General features: G+C 34.9%; 1 protein-coding gene across 2 annotated transcripts in view; it reads left to right on the top strand.

The window, feature by feature from the left end:
• Nucleotides 1-21,808, top strand: part of ACVR1C (activin A receptor type 1C) — a 60,901-nt gene that overhangs the window by 24,592 nt on the left and 14,501 nt on the right. Inside the window, exons 1-3 of one of the 2 annotated variants that reach the window (XM_064484794.1) lie at nucleotides 339-423; nucleotides 14,936-15,175; nucleotides 19,694-19,924. In XM_064484794.1, the coding sequence (XP_064340864.1) occupies nucleotides 14,965-15,175; nucleotides 19,694-19,924 (442 nt within the window). In that variant the 5' untranslated portion in view covers nucleotides 339-423; nucleotides 14,936-14,964. Of the gene's footprint in view, nucleotides 1-338; nucleotides 424-14,935; nucleotides 15,176-19,693; nucleotides 19,925-21,808 lie in introns of those variants that run through there. The other variant, XM_031451442.2, reaches the window with a different exon arrangement.

The raw sequence follows: 21,808 nt of genomic DNA, 5'->3' as shown, positions 1-21,808 counted from the left end.
CTCACCTTTTATCAGTAATCTGGTATCTGAAACTTTGGGTGTTATTAAGATGCAAGTAATTAAAATTAAAAATAATTTATAACATGAAAATATCCTGCTCATACATTTTTTAAAATTTTATTAATACAGTAATAATTCAGTGCTTATTGATATGTTAATACTATATACAGATACATATTCTTTCTTACAAATTAACATTTTAAGGTACTGTTATCCAATCTCAATTATTACTATATCAGTATTCTACTATAGTATTTTTAACCTATTTTTTTTTTAGTAAATTAACTGCTCTTCCCCCCCTCCTTTTTTTTTTTTTAACTGAAAAACATTTAGTTTATGCAGAAACTTGGCATTATTACCACAAATGAAAAACCAGTTTGCTTGCCATAAAGAGAAGATAACTACACAAATAAATAAACAAAGGTACCAACTACATTACTATTAGCTATTTTGTATTTTCTTTTTGTTTAAAAGAGAGAATAAAGTGGTGTTAAAGTCATAGTAGCATGAAATGATACATAATGATACATAATCAGAAAAACTAAGAGAACTAGAGAAGAAATCCTTGTGTGATTCAATGTTATTTAGTATTGTGTTTGTTTACCACTCCAGTTTATGTTAAGAACCCTTAAAATCATTTCATGTACCACCTCTAATACATGTCCCACTCTTTGAGGGTATTCTAAGGCATTATCCTATATGTAACAACCTCAGAAGTCATACTTGGCATATTTCATTCCCCAAAGCTACTTTCAGTCTTGGATTTTAGACCATACTTATTCTGTCTCAGGTTGTATTGACTTCTTTGGTTTGGTTGTGACCTGGTAGCTATTCTGATACAAGAATTTTACTTTCCTTTTAGAATCAGTTTGATACTTTTCACAATTTTGATTAGATTGAGTTAAATATAGATTATCTGGGGTGAAAAAGTCATGTTAGTAATATTAACTCTTTTGATCCACGAACATAGTATGTTTTTCCATTTATTTAGTTTTTCTCCGGTTACTCTTAGTGTTTTGTAGTTATCAGAAAACAGGTCTTATACATATTTCCTTGAGTTTATTTCTAAGAATTTCATGCTTTTAGATGCTACTGTAAATGGTGTTTTTAATGTCTCAATTTCTAAATGTTAATTGCTAGTATATGAAAATAAAGTTAATTTTGTATATTGACCTTATATCCTATAAGCTTGTGAAAATAACTTATATTAGTTCTAGTAGCTTTTTAAAAGATTCTTTGGCATTTTCTACATACATAATCATCTTATCTGTGAGTATAGACAACTTTATATCTTCCATTCTGATCTCTGTGCATTTTATTTCTTTTTCTTGCCTTTTTTTGCACTAGCTAGGGCCAGTATGATGATGAATGGGAGTGCTTAGAGTAAAGATCCTTGCCTTTTTCCCGGTTCTGGGAGGCACACACTCTTTATTATTAAGTATGAAGGTTTTTTTTTTTTGTAGATCCTTGATATCAACTGAGGAAATTTGCTGTTATTCCTAGTTTGGGGAAATTGTAAATAAATATTAACATTTCAAGTATTTTCATGATTTTTTTGAGATTATAGCATGATTTTTCATCTTTGGTCTGTTGATATGATGGATTAATTTAATTGGTTTTCAAATATTTCTTAAACAAGAAGATATGTTTTATCTAGCCAGTAATTAATATGGCTACAAAAAATGCTTCATGACATTTAGTTGATAACAAGTTTCTTTACATAAACTAAGAATTTGTTTCTTTTAGTGACTTGTTATGGTAAATTGACATTGAATTGAATAGGATTATATGTGCAGCCATCTTGTGTTGGGTTGTTCTCTGTGAGTCAGCATTGAGTGGTTATTAGCTGTATTTGAAACAGCAGCTTTTGGAGAGGAGTTGGGAACCTCCAGACTGAGCAGTGACACAACCAGTGCCAAGAACTCTGCTGTTTTTGTGTTATCAGTGAGTGTGATTGATACCTCTTACTCTGCCTAGTAGGAATTTATCAATTTCAAATGTGATTTATATATATATATAAAATATATAAGCACTCTGAAAAGTAGATAGTGTGACATTTCTATAGTGCTTAATACTCTGTGTCACCTTCATGAGCAATACAGTAGGAAAAAAGGTCAGGAGGTAAGCAGAAGAGGTTAGAGAAAATCTAGGATTTACCTTTTCAGTTCCAGCTGAAAGCCAAGTGAAACTTGCCCCTTGGCTCTTTCATTCATCACCCCAGATCGTGGGGTCATTTCTGGATAGTTGACTTGATGTAGGCACAGTAACCCACTCTTGTCATATTTCAGCTGGTCCTTTTCTGTCCTTAGGTCCTGTTTATGATGATGGGGCTCTTGCTTTGTTTCTTTGTGACAAAATTTGTATCTTGAATACAGCTTGTGACATTTTTCTCCCCACTTCCTCCCCCTACTGATGTAGTAACTCAGCAATTAGAGATCTGTAGGCACAAAATGTTGCCCTCCTAAAAATCCTTTTAAGTGTTTAACTCTAATTCTTAGAACCTTAGGCTAGTGGCTTTCATACGGGTTTCCATTATGATATATAGAAATACATTTTATATAATTTCTCTCAATCTGCATCCATACATATCTGAAACAAGAAATTTACAAAACATTCTTATCCTTAAAATGTGTGAGTTACTCTGTGCTCTTCTATTAAGTAAAAATGCTGGTCAAACTCCACTAATAGGTTGTTGATACATTTACAGTTTAAGAAACATCACTTTAGTTGATATTTAAAATGTGTTAGTTTAAAATAAAGCAGACACTTATTATTTTAATTTACTAGTTCAAAAATCTATTAAGGATCTACTTACTATTTTAATTTGCAATATTTTCCCTTTAAGTGGCCATTAGAAACCTTCTTAACCATTCATTTTTAATACTAAATTGGATTAAAGTTGAATTAATTCAGGTCATTGTAAGCAAGATTTGATTTAGATCACATTAAATTCAATCTCTTGTCCTTAAAAATACTTTCTTGTTTGACTTTGCATGTGGGTTTAATTTTAAGGAGTCAGTTTTTCTTGATAGAAGTAATTTTATGGTTTGGTAGAAATATAGCATTAGAAAAATTACTCCTTTCCCTGAAGCTTATTGAAGTAGGTATCTTTGGTGTCACTGGAGTGATCTTCCAAGTTCAACTACTATCACAAATATTTAGATGATTTTTTTCCATGTAGAACTTTAAAGGCAGCAACCATTTCCAAAAACAGCACTTTGAGTTCATGTCTGTACTAACAGTAAATATGTTATTATTTTCATAAAACATGCATAGTACTGAATACTTAAAAATTAAAATTAAATATAGGCTATGCAAATCAGTTAAACAAGAGAAACGTATATATTTTTTGTAGTGTAACCTATCTAATTCTTACTACTGTTTATTTTTAGACTAGGTAAGAATAGCTTTTTCAACTCCAAAAGTATTTACCCACCTTTCTGGTTGCTACTTGTATTGCTTTGATTCCAGTGACCTTTGATTTAGTACTCCCAGACTTTATTAAATTTCCTGCACAGTAACTCAAGCAGATTGTTTACTCACAGCTTCCTCTGAAATTAGGAGAGAAGCCACTTTGGTAGGAAAAATTCACCTTCAAAAGTTAATGATATATTCTTAACTCTTCAAGAGTATTTCCATTTCAAAAAAAGGACTTATTTATGCAAATTTGTGGATCCTTTCAGGGATGGAGGATGGGAAGGGGGATTTTTGGTAGGGTAAACAAACACCTAATAGGTGACAAAGTTCCATTCACATTTGGAGATGTTTTGGATGTGTGTCCCTGTAATGGGTGTATCTGTGAACCCTCTAAGTTCTCACAGTTCCTTCATTGATTTTGTGTATGTTGGGCCTTCTGTATCTATTCTCCAAGCTTCTTAAACTCTTTTCCCTATATTTTCTAATATTTAAATCTCAGATAATTTTAATATCTATAGGTTCTGTGTTTGAATCTGCTATTTTTGATTCTGCTGACTCATATTCTTGGTGGCTACTTTCTTTCTGTGTTTCGTAATTTTGGGTTGTGAGCTCATGTTTTGAAAACCGTATCTGGAGGAAACCTTTGAAGCCTATATTTAAAATATGCTCCTCCAGAGGAGATTTATATTAGCTTCTGCCAGATATCTGGGGCTGCTACCAACTGAAACCCATTCAGTGTTATGATTAGGTTTTTTGGCCAACATATGTCATGAATTCTGGCTCTAAGCCTACCTATATGGATGCACACTTGTGAAGAACTCTTAAAGATAATTTTTTTCTGCTTTACCTAAAGTCAAGACTTGAGACAGACAAATAGATGACTATACACTCTGTCTCTGCAGAACATGTTCTGGTTTATTTTATTCTCAATATAATGTCATTTATATTTGCCTGATTTATAGAAGGATCTCTGATCTGACCTTTCACAATTTCAGGAACCATGTTTTATCTCCTGATCTTGTGATACAGTCTGATAAACTAAGCACTTAACCATCAAGAACCAGCAGATGCCTCAAGGATAAATGGCAGCCCCAGTGCTCAGATATCTCCTTGGATTTACATTTTAATTTTGGCTGCTGAACAATTCATTTATTTTCCCACCAGCTTAATCATGTAATAGAAAAAAGAATTTTTCACTTATATTTTATTCAGCATTTGTGTGTGTGCTGTACCAAGAAGGGCTTCTGTGGACATCTAAAGTGTAAATTGGCAGAAGTGGAAATTCCAGGACAGTTTATTTTTGAAATGATGCTGGCATAATTATCTATCCATCTGGAAGAAAACAGGGCTGTACCACAGTGTCATACCATATACAAAAATAAATTACAGCTTGATTAAATATCTAATTGTGAAACATAAAACAAATTAAATGTCAGAGGAAAATTTAGAAAAAAAGATTTTTATGACTTTGTAGTATGGAAGCTGTTGTTAAATAAGACAGGAACTCCAACTACTATAAAAGGAAAAGATGAATATAATTGACTACATGCAAACTAAAATAAAAATAAGTAATAAAAGACAAATAAACCAAAGATAAATTAAATATGGGTTAGAAATATTTATAGCGCATATAACCGGAAATAAAGGTAACTATTTAAAAGATAAAGAGCCTCTGTGTGTGTGTATGTGCATATATGTGTGTGTGTGTGTGTGGTGAGAGAAAGAGTGGAAAGAAAGAGAAAAAGGGAGATTGCTAAATGAAAAATAGGCAAAAAATACACATGAAAATTTTACAGAAGATGATGTTGAAAGTGGTCAAGTGTTGAAAAGATGTTCAACAGCACTAATAGCTGGAAAGATGCAAATTAAAACAACATATCATTTTTTCCACTCATTAGATTTTCAAAATTTAAAAGAGTAATGTATCAGTCAGGATGTTTTCAACTAAAAGTATCAGAAACTTAGATAATAATATCTTATCCAATAAGGGAGTTAACAGCCTCAACATAAGAAATTAGGAAATAGTTTCATTCTATGATTTGTTAACAAAGAGACTCAACAATGTCACCAGCCTACTTCCAGTTTTCTTTTTATGTGAATTGGTGAACACCATTATTGTTTAAGACACAATTATATAACTTTCTGATACTTTAATCTGATATTTTTTTCCTCATATGTGTCTGCTTTTTCTAACAAGAAAAATGTTAGGTTCTGCTATTAGTAATTTCAAGATTCAGGGAAGAAAAAAGTAAAAAAACATGGTTTGCTCAAATTGGATATTCTAATAGAAACTGCCATGTTTAGCAGAGGTATCAAAGGTCTCTTTCCTTATTGCAAGTTTAAACCAGATATAGTCCCATCTCCTTCTAACCCCAGGGTGGAGGCTTGGGCTTGTTACTAAGCAGAGCAGGAAGCAGGGGGAGAAAAGAAACAAGGAAAAACAATAGCAACCTAAACACAAACCAAAAACCTAACTCCAGAGAAGCTTTGGATATAACCTGGCTATCACATGCATTTTAAGCCTGAGTTCCCATTGCCTGAGTGGCACTCTCCAGAAGAAAAAAATTTTTTAAGTAGTCCCAGACTAATAGTGCTCTCAGTTGCCTACCGGAAGAAAGTTCAAACTCTCTGGAGAAAGGCACTGTAATATTAGGCCTCAAAGAGACGCAACAAACACTTTTGCAAGGACTTGAGCAGTACATAATGAAAAACAAGTACCCCAAGTGTTCAAAACAGCATGAACATGAGCCTGTAGAAGACAACACAGTAGAAACAGATCACAAAGGTTTCATATATTTGAATTAGCAGATGATAATTATAGACCAACTATTCCAAGTTTAAAGAAACAAAAGGCAAATTTGAAAACATTTTTTAGAGACTAGAAAATTGTAAAAAAGTGACCTAGCAGATTTGAACAATAAAGAAGGAAACTTTTTAAGGATACAGATATAATAACAAAAAATAGAAAATTAATGGATAGGTGTAACAATTGGTATAACAACACTGAAGAGAGAATTAGGGATCTGAAATACAGGTCAGAAGAAATTATTTTGTATGTAGTAATATATAGAGAGAATATGTAATGGGAAATATGGAAGAGCAAATGACAAGCAGAGGAAAGTATAAGAAGGTTTGATATATATTTTTACATATACCATGCACATACTAAATTGTTGACATTTATATTAATAGGCAAAATTAACATCAATACAAAATTTTACTAGAGTTAAAAAAGTTTACTCTATAATGATTAAATTTTCAACTTACCAGGGATTCTTAATAAATTTAAATTTCTGTGTACTTAAGAATATAGTCTCAAAAATGAAGAAAATAGTTACAAATCTATAAGAAAAAGTAGAGAAATCCATGATCTCAGAAGGAGATTTTAATATATAACTGCTTTGGTAATTGATATATATAGATAAAAAATCAGTCAGACTATATAAGGTTTAAACAACATGATTTATGAGCCTCATTTTTAGAAAAGTATAATGTAAATTATATTAGTCTTATGACATATCTGTAAGGAAAATTTCAAAGCCCAAGAGGTTCTACCAGAAAATTTGGCTAAACTTCCAGGAATGGATAATTTTTACACAAACTCTTCCAAAACATGGACAAAGAGGAAACACTGCTTAACTCATTTTATACATAACCTTGAAATCAAAACCCAACAGAGACAGTATGAAAAAAGAAATTACAAGCCATTCTCATTTATGAATATACATGCAAGTATCCTAACTTTAATCTGTAACCATACAGGAAAAGGGGTTCTGGGAAGCACAGTATAAGCACAAATAAATGATTATTCCCTAAATCAGGATAATGGTTACCCTGGAAGATGGGACAAGGTTCATGTAGGGGTATCTCTAAGTAGGCGAACAGGTAAGGGATAAGGGGGCTGGTGATGGATGGAGGCTTATAGTTACTTTTAAACTCAACCTATATACTGTATGCACATTTCTTTATATTTATTAGCTCTCACAACAAAAGAAGAACCAAACATCAAATTTCAAAATAATTTTTGAGTAGGGTAAATATATGGAAATTAAAAAAATTTTATACTGTATGATTTGGTTTTTTTGCACATATTCTCTCTCTAATGAAAAAAATCTAACGGATCAAAGTTTACTAAGAATATAAATGTGTTTCAGAGACATCTAGTTTCCTCCAATACCCATTTAGTAGCAAACCCTAGACTTAGCTCGTTGTATGGCTGTCCACTTAACAGACAGTATTTTCAGCTACTCTACAGGTAAGTGTGGCCATGTGACTACATTTTGGCTAATAAGATGACTGGCAGTGTTTTAGAGAACATCTGAAAAGACTCATTTAAAACAGAATTGGCACCTTATTATGCCATCCTCCATCATGCTGCCTGGATATAAAGGATGGAGTTTAGCACTTGCCTTGGACCATGAGGATAATGACTACATGATAGGGATGGAAACAAGGGAAATGAAAGGAGCCTGACCAAAAACTTCATGGAGCCACCCTGCTGACATTGGACTACCCATCTTCAAATTTCTTTCACATGAAAGAGAAAAGGAAACTTCTATATAGTTTCCTCTGTTATTACTAGCTAAACCCATTCCTAATGAATATAGAAACAGCAAAGCAAGTCATCCAGAGTCCTACCTGCTTACAGATTGTATCTGACCCACAGATAGGTTTTGTTTTACCTATGTAGTTTCTGGAGGGAAAAAATGAATTTCTGTACAATGTTAAAAATTAAGAGTCTTAATATAAAAATCCAGATGTCTGGTTTGTCTTGAAAAAATCCAAAGATTTGGCATCCTAGAAGTCTCCTTGCTGTCAATTGGCTGAAGCAGAAGTGACTGACTCCCTTGTTGGGCATGGGCTTTTGCTGTTCATTCGTTCATTCATTCGTTCATTCACTAACTATGTATTGAGCTTATATACACTGGTCTAGAGTTCCGACTATCAGTAATTTAGTATATTTTCTATTTTAATATAGTTGAGTTATTCTGTTTAATACAATTTTATATCTGACTTTTCTTTCTTATTATTAAAGCATGTCTTTTCCCATGTGAAGTAATCACATTTTGTTGCTTGTTTCTCTCCTAGCTGGGTTGCATTTCGATTTGTAACAGAAGTGATTTCTGGTGACTCTAGGTGACATCAGAGACATGCTCAGAAAAATAGTAATGATGTCAAGTAGTATCAAGAGCACTCTAAAATTGTCAATGAAAATTGATTCAGGATAAGGTTAGGAAACCTGGGCTGGAGAAGCTGGTTATTTATAGGGTTAATTTTTATAGGAATTGCTATTAGTTTATGCATGCACTAATTACCACCCTTCATATGGAAATAGACTGTTCAACAAAAACATTCAAATTCTGGGTATCTTTGTTCCCATTTTGCTACCAAAACACACAGTGCTTGAAATGGTAAGTGTAATAATAATTTCTTATTTTTTCCTTTCAGAGTTCAATACACTATTTTAATAATGCTATTGTATTTTTGACTAATTCAAATAATTATTTTCAATAAAGAAAGTACACGCACAACATTAAAATGTGGGTGCTTTATTAACCTCAGTAAAATTTTCACCTTCTTGTTCTCTTCTCAGCTGTGTAAAGAAAAAAGAACAATTTATGATTTATATCAGCTAGGATAAATGAACAATGCATATTGATTAGGCGCATGTCTAAATTAGACTTTAGTTTAAACCAAACTGAAGCATTGCATTTGAAGGAAGATGAACTGCCAAAACATTAGAAGTAATTTATCAAAAATTAGTAATTTTAAAGTGTGCTATAATTATAAAAATTTGCAGACTCAGATAGTAGTATTCTTTGGGAGGTTGGGAAGTCTTGTTATTTTAATTCCTTTAAAAATCCATTGTATCTTAACTTTTATAGTTTTCTATTTTAAACATATAAATTCATTGCTCTGGTCAGCGTAAGGTGACATCAGCATGCTGAGAAATACTCATGGGACCCCTTGTGGAATTGTTCTGCCATCACATGAACAAATCCATTTATAGCTCATTCTCTGAGGATTCAGTGCACACCTGACAGGTGTGCCAGAAAGGATTTTTTTCCCCCTGTAAACAGAAAGATGCTATGATTTTTACATTTTGGAAAGCCTATGCAATATAAGCATTCAAGAAAGTCAAACTTGTGCTTTAAAAGTTTGATATAGGAAGCATTTCTTGTCTTAGGAAACAAGTACGCTGATTTCAATGATGAAATTTTTGTTCATAGGGATGTAATATGAAATTGAAAGTAAAATTTATAACCAATTCTAAACTGAGGATTTTACACTATGTAAGCCCTACTCTTCTCAGTTATGTAAATACTGTTACCTGTTTACTCAAATATTTTTGGGGTGATTATCACATACAGGATGTTGAGCTGGGTCAAAATATTATTATCTCATGTTGATCTTTCCAAGTGAACAAAGTGCTTTGTGTGAATGTATTAGCTGTGGGAGAATTTATATGAGCATGAACTTTAGGACAGAGGGGTGTAACTTTCCCTTTGTCATCAATGTTTTTGAGTGCCTTGTCTGAAGAACATGCTCTCTGCTGTGGGATAGGGTGCTGCTTCCAAGGAACTATCCTTTTTCTTATGTAAAGAGTTAGCTTAAGAAAAGAAAAACTAAAACATTCCTTGTATAATTATGATCTAATTTCTTTACAGATATGTATCATTTGAGAATATGTGTTTTGATGGTGGATTAAGAAGGCAATCTCTGGGTGCATGCCCTGAAATTAAGAAAACCTGTGGAGCTGATTTGAGTTTTTCCTTCATTGTATTAATCTCACGCCTGCTTGAGTCAAAGTTCTTTCTTCCCCTTATTCCAAAGACGATATTCTTCAATCTAACATTCCTATTTCCTTAAAATATAAAAACATTATTTTTCTTAAATTCAGTTGCTAGTGGACAAAGATTGGAAGCTTCTCAGTGTTCTTCATGTATTCCCAGAAAACCAGCAGCACAAGGAGAACTAGCCAGGAAATATTTTAATGCATAGTGCTTCCTGTCTGTTACGCACTCATGAAATCAGGCCAGATGAAGACAGTGTTTATAGACTGAACACCAGAGGATGGATGGCCCATCAGTATACCATCTGATTGAGTTAAAAGGCACAAATAAATTCTTATGTTATTTCTGTCACCGTCATGGCTCTCGAGTTACGGTGACTCTCTAGATTAGAATAGAAAATATTCTGCTGTTTTTCAGTACTTGAGGTTCATGTTGATTAGAAACAACCCGTTGGACATGATTATTCTCGCTTTGTGAAGAAGAGAGACCATTTGTTGTTCCCTATAGTGAAGCATGTTGGAGGGATCTAACCGAATTAACTTCTAACTGCGTTTTTCCTGATAACTTTTATAAGGATCACTGTGAAAAAGTAGGAGACTAGGACAAACTCCAGTGGGTGGCAGTCGGGGGGCTTCTTGTAATCAGTGAGTGAAAAATTACATGAAAGTGTTAGACAAATAGAACTGGTGTTTGTGACTTAACTCTTCAGACCCATTCTACTTCCCCTGTGTGTACTTCACACATACAAGTGTAGTTGCATATTCTTTATTGCTGGACTGATTCATCACAAATGAAACTCTTCATGATGATTTTTTTCTTATCTCCCATATTCCTTGCTTCTTATATACTTGCAAAGTTGCTTTGGAATTGTACCCTACCTAGGTCATGTATTCCTTAGTAGATTTTAAATTCCACAAAGATGTGAACTGTTCCTCAGTCTCTGGCATCTTCCTCCCTGCCGCCCCCACCATGAGAGTTGTTCTCAGTTATACACACCAAGCCATTTAGTTTCAGTCTCTGAACCAATTTAAGTAAAGCAACAAGAAGCCAATTAGAAATGTATTTTCATTACATCAAGCAAATGTTTGAAATTATGGTGCCCATATTTAAGGATGCTTTGAAATGGCAGGTGAAGAAAGTTCATCTTGAAGATTTGGGAGATTTCTCATTGCTTGGCATGTCACTCTTTTTTTGACAAAATAAATTATTCTTGTTGAGCTAATTAACAAGGTAGCTTTGAATATCTTAGAGGTAATGTATTTCTGTCTTCTTTTTCAGCTGCACTTATTATTTCCACATTCTCCCCTCCACCCAGAAACCTGTGAACTAAACAAAAAGTCCTTTAATTGAAGTCATAAGTCATAAAGGTTTATGGGGTAGACAGATGGACACTACATCACCGTGTCATTCAGTTGGTCCCAGTGTAAGGACAGAAACAGACCCATCAGAAAGAGTCTCAGACAACATCGTCTTTTTGATTGGTTTATTCTGAGAACATTTCAAAGCCACAAACTGGAAAAAGAGATACTTCCCTTTTCTAGGAGTGAGGGGACAGTGGGGAGGCAGCAGAAGGCCTTATATTTATACGTTTATGGGTTCAACCTTGAAAAATAATATCTTTTCACTTGGGCAGAATCTTTAATAAAAGGAAGAGAAGTGGTTTTAATGCTAAATTAGCCTGTGGTTTCTTTAGGGGTGTTTTGGACCCTTTTAAATTTATGTAGCTAACTTACTATAGCAACTTTTGGGAGGGAAGCATTAACCTTGAAATGTTTCATAAAAATTCACTTTGTCTGGATGAAGACTCTATTTTCTTTACTCAGACTTGTTTTTAAATAGCGGTGCAGCCAGTACATAATTCTTCAGTCACTCTAACCTCTTTCTATACATTGCTTTGTTGTAATATCTTAGTTCCTAGTCATCCAAATGTCATTCAAATACAGTGAAAAAATGTGCCTTTAAGTTGAACATTAATATTATACTACAAGATTTTTGTGACAGTGGTCAATATGAGTTATTTGAAGTCATTGATGAAGTCCACACCTCCACTTAGTTCTAAGGCATCTCCTCCTAATTGTAAATTAATATAAAGGTCATTAAATCTCATAAACATCAACAATTTTTCATACTTTTAATAAAGAAAGAGAAGCAGTCCGCAGGGGAGGAAACATGGAGCTCATGCCCACATTTTCTCATCTTTTTCTTTTCATTTTGAAGAGTTTGCCTCCATAAAGCCAGAAATAGGAGGTGGCAAGGAGGTAATGGGGACTGTCCTGGGGAAAATGGAGGCATTTAAACTGGTTCTGAACTTGATTTGGAACCACTGACTTTCACCATCACCAGTTCCACTGAGGTCTCTAGGAAAAATTGCAGATTCATAGAAATAGATTTAAAACATTTCTCCTTTCTTCTTTTTTCCCTTCTTCCCTCCCTCCCTCCTTCCTTCTTTCCTTCCTTCCTTTATCCTCTCCTCTTTTTTTTTTTTTTTTTTTTACAGTCTTTTTGCCTGCCGCATGATTTCCTCCAGCTGCCCAGAATCTGCCACCTCACACGTTCCCTTCTTCCCACCTTGTTAATACTTCCTTCCCCTGTGCTGTCTTGGTTTAACATGTAGAATTTATAAAGGGGAGATTTTTGTAAACTAGGATCTCATTCCTTTGGGCTAGTGCTTTCTCTTTTTTTCCATCCTCTTCTATTTAATTTACTAGGGAGTGAAATAACTAGAATTAGCAATGCAGCGCTCCCCAGACCTCACTTTTGGGATTAGCGTATGCCCCCATGGAGAAAGCATCTCAGTTAACACAGTCTCAAAAATTGGAAATTATCAAACAATAAGAGTTCTTCTATGATCAAGAATGTAAAACCTGCTAGAAAAATTGATACATGCATCAGAGACAATCTATTAAAATGTATTCTTAACTGCACTATTGTCTTTTTCTACCATGACTCATTGGGTGTAGACTACAGTTTTTCTTCATTTGTCTCCTGTAGAGAGTACAATCAACATTTGGTTTAGAAGATAGTCTTACAAATGTTTGCTTTAAAAATTGCTCAGTGCTTAAGGAGCTCTTTCTGGATGGTGTTGCTAGCCTTTTTCTAGCCGAGTCATCTTTTTTTTTCTTACTAACTTGTATCAGTAAATTTGTTCACAAAAGTAGAAACATTGCCCATCTGTAATAAACATCCCTGAGTGCTGTAGCCATCACTAGAGCAGTGTACTTTTATAGATATTATTCCATTTTCAGGGTTGCTGACCTTTTGCCTCTTTATTGGTTGCCATAGTAATGATCTGAGCTCTGCTTAATAGAGCTTTACTAAAATGATGTATAGAGGCTTTCACAATGCAGTACAAAGCTCACTTAAAAATAAGCATCCTGGTGCTTGGAACTGATACCTCTCAGTGAAGGAAAGAATTTTAGGGAAAAAGAAAAGGTACAGTGCCAAGTGGGACAAATCAACCAAAAAAAAAAAAAAAGTATATAAAATCCTGTGAATGAAAGACTTGGAAGACAAGTGCTTAGGTACAATCTACAAAATAAAACTATTATCCCCATGAGTCTACTCACATTTTAAATGTATTTAGATATTTTGTGTTTAGCAGTATAGTCTTTTTAATTTTGTTATTATTCATTTTTCATGTTTCATTTTGTCCTTTTTAATGTCCCTTTTTATTTTTTATTTATCTTTTCCAGCAAAATTGCCTTATGTCCAATTAGTTATTTAGCAAAAACATTTTTGGCAAAAATGCTGATAGTGAAAATACTGGACACATTGTAATTGGTCTCTTAGCTTTTATTCTTGCATCCCTAGTGTCTATTCACACAGTGGCCACTCAGAATATAAGTTAGATCTTGTCTTTCATCTGTGCAAAACCCTACCACAGCTTCTACTTGGAAAAAAACTCACAGTCCTTTTAACCTGAGACCCCACATGATCTTTCTCTTTTTCACTTTCCTTACCCCATTTTCACCTACCTTCTCCTTGTTTACTGCACTCTAGGCACAGGTTGCTCCTGAACACGCCAAGTAGGTCTCCACCTCAGGGCCCCTTACACTTGCTTTCCTTCTGCTGGGAACATACTTCCCTGAGAGACTCCCCTTGTTGCTCCCTGATACCTCCCTGGAGCAGCCTTCCATGACCCATCTCTCTAAAATGGCATCCCACCATCATTGTCTCTTTGCTCTGCTTCATTTTTCTTCATAGCTCTTATGATTTCTTGCTGTTGTATTACATGTCCATCTGTGGTATATGAGAACATAAGCCCCACAAGAGCAAGGATTTGGGCTTTCTCACTGACTGCTCTCTCTCCAGCACCTGCAACAGTTGCAGCCTATTGCAAGAGCTTAGTAATTATTTGTGGCATAAATGAATGAATGTATTTAAAGATGGATTGATTAAAAAAATGGGAAGAAAATAGTAGCAAATACCAAGTTGTTTGGAGGTTTTGAAAAGGAACTCAGGTGCTGGTGCTTTCCGTGAGTCTAATTCTGTCTCCCATTGTCAACCTGGCATAACCTAAGCTCTACTGCATCCTAACCTCAACTCCTATTCCCCATCTTTGCTTTTACTACAGAGTCTTTACCAACCAATATGAGTGCATACTGTGTAGCTGCACGTTATAGATTCACATTATAAATGTGAAATATTGGTGATTGCATTTCCAATTTCTAAAATACTTAAAATGGGTTGACTCATGGTCATGTTCTTTCTTTTTTTAATTAAAGCATCACCAAATGCCCCAAAACTTGGACCCATGGAGCTGACCATCATTATTACTGTGCCAGTGTGCCTCCTGTCCATAGCTGCAGTGCTGACAGTATGGGCATGCCAAGCTCGACAGTGCACCTACAGAAAGAAAAAGAGGCCGAATGTGGAGGAACCCCTCTCTGAGTGCAATCTGGTAAATGCTGGAAAAACTCTAAAAGACCTGATTTATGATGTGACTGCCTCTGGATCTGGCTCTGGTATGTGCCTGTCGTTCATTATTCAGTAAGAAAAACTCTTACTTAAAGATAAAAACTATTTTTAACAAGAAAGGGCCCAAACATTATTAATTCCGTTGTTTAAAAAGCTTGATATGGTACATGACAAATTCTGGCATAGAAACTCTTTCAGGATTTGATCAAGAGAAAAAACTGTCTTGGCCTAAAGAATTAAATCTTCTCAGTTGCTTTTTGGGCCTTTAGGCACTCATAGTCTCATTTTCACATTTCAGAATTTATTTCTAAGCAAGAAAGAATCTCTTTTCTCTGCCCTCTCCCCCATTATGTGTAGGAATAATTGTTGTTGCTGTCTTGGTTATGTTTCATGGGCACAAAACTGTTACGGGGTTTAAGCAGTTGAGTTCTGGGGGAAAGATGTTAGTTATGCAAAGTAGTGTTCTTTGCTTGTGATTATGAAGGTCTTTAGAATCTGTAAGCAACCCCTGGGATATGTGTGTGTGAAGTTAATAGGGAGCGGACCTGAAATTAAAATCAAGAATGTGATCCTAAAGCATCAAAACGGAAGATGAAAGGGAGCAGCATAGCGTTCCTATGCTGGCTTTTGCTGCTAAGGTTCTGTGATAAGCCTCTCCCCTTTTAATGGAGCTCCAGAACCCCTGCTGAAGCAGTTCAAAGTGCCAGGCTGTATTATGGCTTCAATGAGTCTTTCTCATAGCACAGAGCATCTGAGGGCTTTTTGGGTTTCAGATGACAGAGCAGAGCTTCCCCTGTATTAAAAAATCTCTCTGAAAGGACAGAGGGCTCCTGGCTCTTATGTTCCACGATTCCTGTCAGCATGTGGCATTGCAGAAACACGAGCTGGGGTAATTCTAGGTGAGCCTCTTTAGAAGTGCCTGCATCCCCTCTTGCTTTGGAAAGATCATTAAGGATGATTACCCCAAACAGAATTGGAGGAACTCCCTTGCCCATGGCCTTTGGGAGCGTCCAGGCAGGCACCATTAACAGGGGCAGACCAGACGACAGAGAGGCGGTAGCGTCTATATGAGCATCCGTATTTAACATGAAGCAGCTTTGGAAGTGTTTTTCAGAAAAGAGAGGCCTAATTATGTCACCCAGAAACCCCAGATAGTCTGCTGTTTCTGGGGACAAGATTGCCTGTCTCTGCCACTGACCAAAGCCTGCCTCAGTGTTTATACCATTATTGCATAAATAGATGGCATGTTTTCAAAGGAGGAATATTGGAAAGAATATCTCCAAACTGCAAACTGAAATCCAAATTAAATTATTGAATGGAAAGTTGGCATTTTTCCTTTAAAAGTAAAATTTGTTAGGGTTTAATACTCCTTCCTTCCTTAGTGTTACATTTTGGGGGCCACTGTGCTATGTTTTCTTAAGCACTGGAAGCATTTTAGGCATAGAGAGCTCTGATTTGTGCCAAGTTCCTTGAAACCTTATGTAATTTGTTAAAAGGTTCAAGCGATTAAATAACCATGTATTTAATCCCCTCCAAAACATTTTAGTTCCTCTAAAGATATAATGCATAAATGTGTGTTTAGGAGCTACTCCTTAAGTATGTTTAAGATGTATAAGGATTTCCCTTTCAAATAAAAGTAATGGAGATTTTTTTTTTTGTAGCTAGAGACTGGATATTTAGTTTAAGAAAGTGATCATGAGCCAGAGCATAAAATGAAAAATTAACATTATCTTTTTTTGGTGTTTTGGCCCATCTTGAAACCTAAATTGACTTATTGACCACCAGCCCTCTTCTCTTTAGATTAGTTTAAGTTCTCTCTTAAAAGAAAGCTGTAAATATACCCAAGCACAGATGACTTCTTTAATGACCAACTTAAAAGAATTCTAGACACCTTTCCCCAAAGCCAGTTGCATATGTTTGGCAGTGGCCATTAGCTAATAGTAATGGATGGCTGTACTGCCTTTGATCATCAGAGAGAAAGGGTCCATGTGCAGCAAGGCTTCTATCCCAAAGCTCACCCATAGGAAAGAAATAGGGTGTTCTCTTTCCCCTCTGCTTCTCTTCCTTGGCTGGTGACCTTATGCAAGAATTGGCTTTGTCAGATGTTGAGAGACAAAAATTGTGAAGCATATTCCAACCTGGTCAGGGACAAATTTCAAAGAGATGCAATGCCTATGAGAGGAAATGGACTGATGTTTTACTGGACTGTCTTTGAGATATAATGGTGTCTCAGGTGGCTTCCAAGAGACCGGGTAAGTTGCTGATTTCCTGTCATGATATAACACTTCTGAGGGATGGCGGCATTTCCGTCAGATAAGCATCAACTTCTACAGCCCCTGGTGAAAAAGAGTAACATAGACCTGCAGGGAGAGTGCAAGTCCATTTCTCTTTAAATAAAATCTTTAAGTGTGTAGCACAAAAATCACTCAGATTATTTGTGGTGGTTGCTTTGAAAGATATTGAAGCAACTTTCATTGAGTTTTACTGTCTCAACTTAATTGCTGTGCTGATACCTTATATGATACCTTACTTTGTCCCTGGGCTGCAGCATTGATCATATGCTTAATCAATTTGCAGTTTGAAAACATTGGCTTATCTTGTTCTTTAACCACTTGTCTTTGTGTTGTTGTTGGTAATAATTGGTGGTGGGGATGTTTCTGTCAGTGTGTGTGCACGACGAGCGGAGGGAGGAGAGAGATTGAGATTGTAATTTGGCTTGATAATTGTTAGTACAACTTCTGTTGTTTGGTCAGGTAGTATAACGGAGTGTAGGTTTCAAAAATAGCCTGTATAGTTTGCTGCTTGAAATCTTTCCAGCAGGGGAGTAGCCATATCCACTGAATGGTGAGAGAGCAGGAATTTGGACTGAAAATCAGTGTTTTAGTTATAGGTCTGCCTTCCACTTACTGATTACCACAGGGCCTCAATTTTCTCATCTCTAAAATGATCGAGTTGAATCAGATAATCTCAGAAGAACTTTCTGCTCGTGGAGCTTTAGGACTAATTGCTGAGACCCGTAATAGCAAACGTATAGTCTGTGCCTATTTAGCCAGAGTGGGTGGTTCTCATGAAGATGAGAGCACCTGAATAAACTGTGGCTCATTTCAGGAGTAGAGGTTGAAGCCTGCAGGAGCTTACTATAAAGGCTGCTGTTACCATAAAGGTTTCCCAGCCATCTGAGTACAGTGGCAACAACTAAACATGACTTTCTTGTCTAAATTATACTGTGACCTCTTTAGCTATTTTCCCTCTAATTATGAGAGTAATAAGTACTGGTGGGATATTATGGAAAAATTAAGAAAATGTACAACATTAGAAAGAAAAATATCACAATTCACTTCACTCTGATTCCACTAAATAGAAATCACCATCATAGCATTTAGCATATTTTCTTTTCAGTCTTCTTCCTGTGCATATTTTGAATAGCTAGATATATTTATTTAGATGGATAGAATTTGCTATGCTGTTTTTACATTTAACAAAAGTATTCGTTCATTTAACAAAAGTACTGCTTTTATTATAGCAAAAGTATTTTCCCATGTCATTAAGAAATACCTTCTTCATCATTATTTCCAGCTCTGGATAATCTATCCTAAGACATAATGTTAAGGGCAAACCATTATTGAACACATCATATGCCAGATACCAGGCTAGAGTCTTTACATGCATATCAATTCTCACAGTATTCCTAGGAGACAGGTAATATTATTACCTGCAGTTTTTCAGACAAGGAAGCCAAAGCTCAAAGAAGTTCGATAACTTGCCCGTGGCTACCAGCTGGCACACCCAAGTCTTTCTTATCTGTGGTCTCAACCTCTGTACTATACTTAACAATTTCTCTATTGTCACACTTTTCCTTTGTTTTCCTATGAATAATAATAATAATATATTAAACATTTAAACACAAATTTTCCACATTTTGAATTAAATCTTTAGAATTCTGGAGGTAAAGCTGTTGGTTCAAAAGAATCTAAACAATTTATGTACACTCAGAATGTATTTTCTTTGACTTTCTTTTGTTCCACAGAAAATATCATTTTGATATTTTCTATGACTGTACCTTGCTTTTAGTGTAACATGACTGCCTCACTTGACATTGAATTTGGTTCTTTACTTTCCCGTTTTAATTTGGCTTTTTAAAAAAATTCATAAAGAATTCTTCTGCATTCTCAGTTGTACCAGGAACCATATATTTTATTTTAGAGGCTAACAACAACATATATTTTTTTAACCTTTGTGTATTTAGTAACCTGACTGGCTTTAATATTCAAATCAGGGAGATTTGTAACAATTCTGGAAAATTAGATATCTGCAATGACAGGCTATGTTCAAGAAATTTTTATTTGTGAATATGAGAAGAGAAAGTCACAGTAAGAATTTGGATTATGTTTTAGGCATGCTTTGACATTATATTAAAGTTTGGTATAATGGTGCTTATTTCTTCAAAAGCAGTAAAATTATTAAAGTGGTGAAACGCTTTTTATGTGAAAATCATGGTCATTATGACAGTTATTTTCTGGCAGTTACTTGTTTTTAATGATCAATTTTGTCTTTTCTTTGGTTAGGTCTACCTCTGTTGGTTCAGAGAACAATTGCGAGGACGATTGTACTTCAGGAAATAGTAGGAAAAGGTAGATTTGGTGAGGTCTGGCATGGAAGATGGTGTGGGGAAGATGTGGCTGTGAAAATATTCTCCTCCAGAGATGAAAGATCTTGGTTTCGAGAGGCAGAAATTTATCAGACGGTTATGCTGAGACATGAAAACATCCTTGGTTTCATTGCTGCTGACAACAAAGGTATTTTCAATCTAATTGGGTTCAGCAAATAATATGTTATGTCTATTATCAGATAAGAATAACTAATCTGTTTGTTTTAATAAAACCTGCATGAAAGTCTGATTTCTTCTTTGAGGAAAGAAAATGCTTTCCTCTTCTTCACAGGTAAATGTGCATAACCATACAATAAAGCAGGGCAAATGAGTGATATGAAATTATGGTGACACTATAGCCAGCTTGATATTGAAAATATTTGATGAATGGTATGGCACAGGAACTAACCAATCAGAACAGCAGCTTCAACTGGAACAAAGTCCTGGGAGAACACTGCCATGCTGGGTTTTAACCCTTTACTTGCTGGGTCATGAAAAGATCTGGAGGTATTTTGTGGTTTTGGGAGTTGCTTTGGGTATCTAGGCAAAGGAATACCATTGGAAGTTTCGAATATCAGCTGTTAACAATTGGCACAGAAATATTTCAATATTTTGATAACTAGTACAAACATACCAACGAATGCTAGCCAAATATTCATCTCTGTTAGGACTGTATTTTTCATCTGTACAACAAACTTTAAGTTTAGGACTCAAATTTTCTAAGACATTATCAGAATGGTAATGAGCAAGATAATTTTAGTGAAATTTTCTATTAATGTGCTGTGAATATGGTTTATATCTTGAGGTTTAACGTTAACAACCCCAAATGGTACTACTTTCTGAGATTTGTGTAACAAGACAGGCCATCAACTTTTTGGTATTTAAGTCAATAGTCATAAAGTATTTTATGTATGTCCACTAATCAGGGACCAGATATAGAGTTTGTGAATTACCTATGCTCTCTTTCTTCTTTTTGCATTGCTTTTACTCATTTAACTGTGCAGTACTTCCTTTAAAGGGAATCAGGGAACAAAGGTGAGCAAAACTTGATCCAGTCAATTTTTTTTTTATTTGAATCAGTAATACTCATGAAGAACTTTGGAGAGGTAGATATTGTAACCTTTACATAAAGAACAAATTATCTGTGGATATCAGATACCTACCATTACCTATGAAAATTAAGAATCTATGGTTATTTCTATTTAATATAGATTATGAAAGTATTCATTATTAATTAGATGGCCAAAGAGACACATTGTTATACATTCTGGCCATAGTTAACATTTGCTAATGATTTATCTTTTCTGATTTGTCAGGGAGAAACTGAGTAAAGCCAAGTAAAGCCAGGGACAAACTGAGCTTAAAGAAAAAGTTTCTTTCCAAATTCTTAACTGTAGTATTCAAAATGAAACATTTCTTATTAAGCTGTTAAGAACTTTTACTTTTCCTTCGTAACATGGAACTAAACTACCTACCAGTTAGCTTAATTTACAGTGTTGTGAAAGCAGAGATGACTGTAGTTATATGGATCATCTTGATGAGGCTAATTTAATCATGACATTTATTGGGTTATAAAACATTGTGTGCAAGAAAGAGCACCCTCGATTTTCTCTTCTTCTGTTTAACTGGTCTTTCTCTGTTAATGATTTGTCACTGGCTTTGATTCCAAATGCTCTCTAATATCACTTTCTTCATGCATTTCTGTATCTCTTGCAACATTTACAGTTTCACTTTTTAGTCATCTGCCTGATAAACACATTGACAAAGACATTGAAGTGGGAGGGCAAAGATAGCCACTGGTGTTAAGCAGGGAGAGAGGTATGAGTAAGAATTGGTTTGATATGTGGTCAGTTTATTAGTGAACTTAATCATGTTATGTTGACTTTTGCACTCCCAGGAAATTTTATCACTACCCGGATTTGGAAATTAAATATTTGGATAACCAAGAGCTCTTGAACATAAAGCACTAGGTAGAAAAAGTCCTTAGCAAATGTTCATTAATTATAATTTCCTTTCTCTGAACATCAGAACT

This window comes from Camelus dromedarius, chromosome 4 (genome assembly GCF_036321535.1).
Source record: "Camelus dromedarius isolate mCamDro1 chromosome 4, mCamDro1.pat, whole genome shotgun sequence".
Taxonomy (NCBI): domain Eukaryota; kingdom Metazoa; phylum Chordata; class Mammalia; order Artiodactyla; family Camelidae; genus Camelus; species Camelus dromedarius.
This window is presented reverse-complemented; position numbering and strand designations above follow the sequence as displayed.